Genomic DNA, 5,531 nt, shown 5'->3' on the forward strand with positions numbered 1-5,531 from the left:
AATTCTAATAAACTTGCAATTGCAAGAAAAAAGTCAGAATTGTGAGATAAAAAGTCACAATAACCTTTTTTTTTTTTTTTTTTCAGTGGCAGAAACGGGCTTCCATACATTTCAGATGGATGGTCATTACTATACTTTTATTTACCTGCACCTAAATGTCAACATGTCTGCGCTTAACTAAAAAATGTTTTTTTATATTGTATTATATTATATTATCTATTGTGTGCATGTATTTTCTAGATTATTACTGTTTATGAAAGCTTGTTTCTTCCCCAGAGAAAATAAAATAAAAAGATAACTGTGACTTTATTTCACATCAATTGCAACTTTATATTTCACAATGCTATAATTCACAATCAGAATTGCTACTTTATTTTTTGTAGTCTTGATTTATTTTTCAGAATTTATGACTTTACATCTCACACTTGCAAATATATATATAAGTATGAGTTTGTATCACAGAATATGATTTCTTAATAAAAAATCTCACAATTACATTTTTATATTTTACTATATGTTTTATATGGTGAGGATTAAAATAACTCCTGTATAATAACTTGAAGTGATTTTGTTTCTTTATTGCAAACATTAAAACAATACTATTTATTTAGTTATTTATTTTTCTCAAATTTAGCTCAGCAGACACCTTCTTTCTGAGATAATAAAAATATTTACCTACATTTGCAAATTGTCAGTGACTAATATATTTTACATATATTATATTTTTTAGGTTGGTGAATAAAATAACTGCTGCATAATAACTTGAAATGATTTTGTTTCTTTATTGCAAACATTAAAAAAACAAATACTATTTATTTATCAAATTTAGCTCAGCAGACACCTTCTTTCTGAGATAATAAAAATATTTACCTTCATTTGCAAATTGTCAGTGACTAAGAACTGAGAAAAACTAACCGTTTTAAAGTCTCTGAAGGGCACAAACTGGACGATGTCCCTCAAGACGGGTTCCCCTTTGGGTGAGCGCAGGACTCCATCATCCCCATCAAGGATCTGCATGTCTGTGAAGTCGGCGTTTCCCACTCCCACTATTATGATGGACATTGGCTGGTAGGAGGCCCGAACAATGGCCTCCCGTGTATCGGCCATGTCTGTTACCACCCCGTCTGTGAGGATCAGCAGGATATGATACAGCTGGCAGAGAAAAGGGTTGTTATCAGGTATGTTGTCTGATTTATTATTCAATGTTATAAACATGTCTGGAGCTTCATCCACTAAGCATTCACTTTCAAGGAAAAATGTCCATTAATGGAAATTGTCATTACTTACTGACCCTCATGTTGTTCTAAACCTGTATTCTATTTTTTCAGTGGTACAAATCAATTTGTTAAGCATAAAAAAGTGGAAAAAAAATCAACATGAATGATTCTTTCAAAATTCTATTGAACATAAAAAATTACTTAATTTGGGTTCGGAACTAACATGAGCGTAAGTAAAAAAATGAATTTTTATTTATGGGTGAACTGTTCGTTTAATTGTCTCGATAGTAATGAACAGAATATTGGATACCCTACTAAAATAGGCAGTCAGTGGGCTAAAATTAGCCATATTTACTGGCCTGAACATCCCCATAGGTCCTGCCAACATTAAACATGCAATATCTACAGTTTGAATGAATGGCCTGGTTTCTGAACATTGATCTCACTGAGCTCATTTACTGAAAATGATCACTTTTTGGGAAGGGGTGATGTAGGATTAAATAATAAATGAAGATCATCACAAGGACATGGTGTGCAGAAGACAGCAATGAAATAGAGCAATGCATAGATAATTGCTAAGCTCGAGGGCAAATATTTGACCCGAGACCATTTAATGACACGTAAAGGGACTCTGAATGGATTGTAGTTGCGTTAATTACCAAAGCAGCCCTCCAGATAATCAGCTGAAAACACTTTATGCACATTACCTGATGCATAATTCCTCTGTGTTTATTTTTAATGAATTTCCCTTTCAGTGCTGTGCCATAAACGGAAACTTTAAAGATACTCACAGAAGCATCTTTGATGGGTTCTTTCCCAGCCGCTTGCTTAGCTATTCTGTTGATGATGGGAGCCGCATTAGTGGGACCGTAGAGCTGGATCTTTGGCAGGCAGTTTTGGTAGGCTTCCACAACCCCCTGGATCTCTGAACAGAGAGAGAGGGGACACGGCTAAAACTTCTGTTCTGGAGGCTTATTTGTCTCGACGGGCTTCTGAGAGCAGTGCTGAAATATTGGCAGCGAAAGCAACAGATTTTGAGATCAAGAGACTGACTTGGAGCTCTCCGTCTTCTGCAGAAAGGACTGAAGCAAGCCCAAGATTGTCCACAGTCTTCACACATTCTCTTTGAGTGTTAAAGGAACTGTTCACCCAGAAATTAAAATTCAGTCATTCACTCACCCTCATGCCGCTCCAAAACCATATGACTTTACTTGAAGCCTTTATGTATAATGCATTATAAAGGTATTCATAATGTATGTTGCAATGCATTATATCGTTTCACACTAATTTTGGTTAACTGTAACCAAAATTAAATGCATAATAATATTTGCAGATTTCTTGTTATTACGCATTACGCATTATACTTTCTAAAGGTGTAACAATGAATAGATAAGTATTATAATGTAGTATAACTGTGGTTACAAATATTCCAGATCATACAATGAATTATAAGGTGCATTATATAAATAGTGCATTCAAAAATTTTATAATAATTGTAACCAAAGTTAAATGCATAATAATATTAGCAGATTCCTTGTTACATCTGAAACTGGTTGTTTGTCAGGTGCATTACGCATTATACTTTCTAAAGTTGTAACAATGAATAGATAAGTATTATAATGTATTAAAACTGATATTCCAGATCATACAGTAAATTATAAGGTGCATTACAAAAATACTGCATACAATTTTTTATAGTGCATTATATATAAAGGCTTCAAGTAGAAGCGTTACTGACATCGCTTCTTCCGTGAAACACAAAAGCGATATGATATGTATATATAATATGTATAATATGATATGTGTGAAAAATAGTCTAAAATTTTGTAATTATTCATAACAGTGCTAAATCCAGTTTTTTTTTTAATGAAAGCTGACAGTAAAGGACAAGATTAATAAGATAAATAGAATATATATTTGGATCTGTTCCTCACACAAAGATACTGCTTTTTTTTTAAAGATTGGCCATTCCTCGACATTTCTCCTTTTGTGTTCCACAGAAGAAAGAAAGTCATATAAAGTTTGAAACATCAGTGAGGGTAAATGATGACAGACTTTTTATTTGTGAGTGAACTTTTCCTATAACTGTGACTAAAGCTTCAAAAACATTGCAGAGTGTCTCTGTTCAGTTCCCATGAGATCACTAACATGCAAAGTGCTTGTCGCTCTTACCTTCACATTCATCATCCTCCAGGTTGAAATTTATGGCAAAGTCATGAGACACCTGTAGTTTGGAGAAGAAAAACACACAGTAAGGGTTTGTTTATCTGGCTTCAGCTTGTTTAGCATGCTATTACACACCAGTTTTCTGGTTAAAAACCTAATTCAAGGTCATAAATCCTGCTCTTAAATGAAGGCAATAAATCATGCAGTGCTGGTTAGGCTTATCTGAATGTTTCTAGGAAAAATACTTTCTGCAACACTATGCATGAAATGACCAGATGATGATGATGCTAAAACAAAATAGCATCCTCCCTACAGATATTCCATTGTAAGCAACGACCACTGTGGGCCCCCTCTGGTACATTTTGTTGCACACATTTTATTGCAATTGATTTTCTTTTGATGACAAAGACATTCTGAATATAATTATTATTATTGTATTTATAATAGAGCTCATAACTAGTGCAGTGCAATCGGCTGCCATAAAATGAAATCCTGTGACAGTTTACTGTCAACACTCAGGGAAGCCTTTTCAAGCTGTTATTATTTTAATTATGTGAGAATAGCCCTTTCTTCTGTAAAGTTGTTATTACATGAGAGAGAGAGTCTGTAAATAAAAATAAAACAAGTTATGACTCCACATATTTAAGATACAGAGTGCCACTTAATTGTATTGAATGTGCACTTGTTGTGTACTTCAAATCTTAAAAGTATATATATATATATATATATACATCTGTTCCATCTTTATTTGACCCTCTAACTGTAGTACTTTCTATTCTATTTTAATTCTACTTTATCTATTTATCTTCTTTTTTATAAAAAAAACACTATCTTTCTATTTTTTTCTATTCTATCTACTTGTTTTTCTTTGCGTGTGTCTGTGTGTGTGTGTGTGTGTGCATGTTTATGTGGTTTATGAGGACACAAATTTGTATAATAACATGCACGCTGGGCTAGATATACAGTAACTTCAAGAAAGAGTTCCTGATGAAAAAAAAAAAACCTTGCTGCGTGTACTGCGTTAGGCTAACTGAGACTTGACATTTGCACTTACATATTGTTGCTCTTTTGTTAGTTTTGATTGCTTCTATTGTCCTCATTTGTAAGTTGCTTTGGATAAAAGCGAATACTAAATATAAATTTGACAAGCTACTACTAAACATATTGTAGAAACCTAATTTTCGCTAAAGTTGCTTTGCAACGATTTGTATCGTGAAAAGTGCTATACAAATAAACTTGAATTGAATTGAAAAGTGTCTGCTAAATGACTAAATGTAATGTAAATGTAATATATATATATATATATATATTTGTAAATAATATAATACAAGGCCACTTAAGTGTACTTACAGAAAGAACACTTTAATAACACAAGTACATAATTAATGTCAAATTATAGGTTTTACTTTAAAGTGCATATTTAATCATTTGTTTTAATAATCTCTTGCCATGCTTTAAAGTTCACTTATTTCGATGTGTTTACTAACATACTATAGCACTTGTAAAGTACTTGATTATAACTTTAACTGCAGTGTTATTCAATATTACATTTGAAAATATATTTTAAATGTACTAAATTGCAACTTCATCATTACAAATATGCAGTTGCAAATATATTTAAATACATGACACACACGTTTCAATACAAATGGCATTAAAGTATATTTTAGTTTACCATAAATGCTTGTCAGTACATTCACCAGTACACATCAATCAAATTTAATCAAAGACAATGGAATGAATTATGAAATTACATATACTGGTGTACTTAAGTCCTACTTAAGTGGGTCAAAAGCACTTAATATAATTTAGACTATAATACACTATTATTTAATCGCAGTTAACATGGAATTAAGTCTCTGAAAACAATATATTCAGTTTGCACTTATACAAACATATATTCTTTTAAAGTGTATTATTTCTGTAATAAGTACTCTTTTTAAACGTATGCTAAATTATACTTCTTTTTCACAAGGGGTTGTATTCACTCTATATCTGTCCATTCTTCTCATGTGGACTTTAGTCTGTACTGTTGAATGTACTAACAAGCATGTAGGCACTAAAATATACTTTAATGTAATTTCTTTTGAGACTTTTAAGCACATTTCTTTTACAGGACCACACATGAATATGCATACAGTATATATA

At 32.1% G+C, this 5,531-nt stretch overlaps 1 protein-coding gene across 1 annotated transcript in view; it reads right to left on the bottom strand.

The window, feature by feature from the left end:
• Nucleotides 1-5,531, bottom strand: part of LOC107659117 (copine-7-like) — a 55,811-nt gene that overhangs the window by 2,715 nt on the left and 47,565 nt on the right. Inside the window, exons 12-14 of the mRNA XM_016447943.1 lie at nt 3,390-3,441; nt 2,009-2,142; nt 916-1,152 (exon numbers count right to left, since the gene is read on the bottom strand). Coding sequence (XP_016303429.1) covers nt 916-1,152; nt 2,009-2,142; nt 3,390-3,441 — 423 coding nt within the window. The remainder of the gene's footprint in view (nt 1-915; nt 1,153-2,008; nt 2,143-3,389; nt 3,442-5,531) is intronic.

This window comes from Sinocyclocheilus anshuiensis, unplaced genomic scaffold, assembly GCF_001515605.1.
Source record: "Sinocyclocheilus anshuiensis isolate Anshui unplaced genomic scaffold, SAMN03320099.WGS_v1.1 scaffold87, whole genome shotgun sequence".
In the NCBI taxonomy this organism is placed as follows: Eukaryota; Metazoa; Chordata; class Actinopteri; order Cypriniformes; family Cyprinidae; genus Sinocyclocheilus; species Sinocyclocheilus anshuiensis.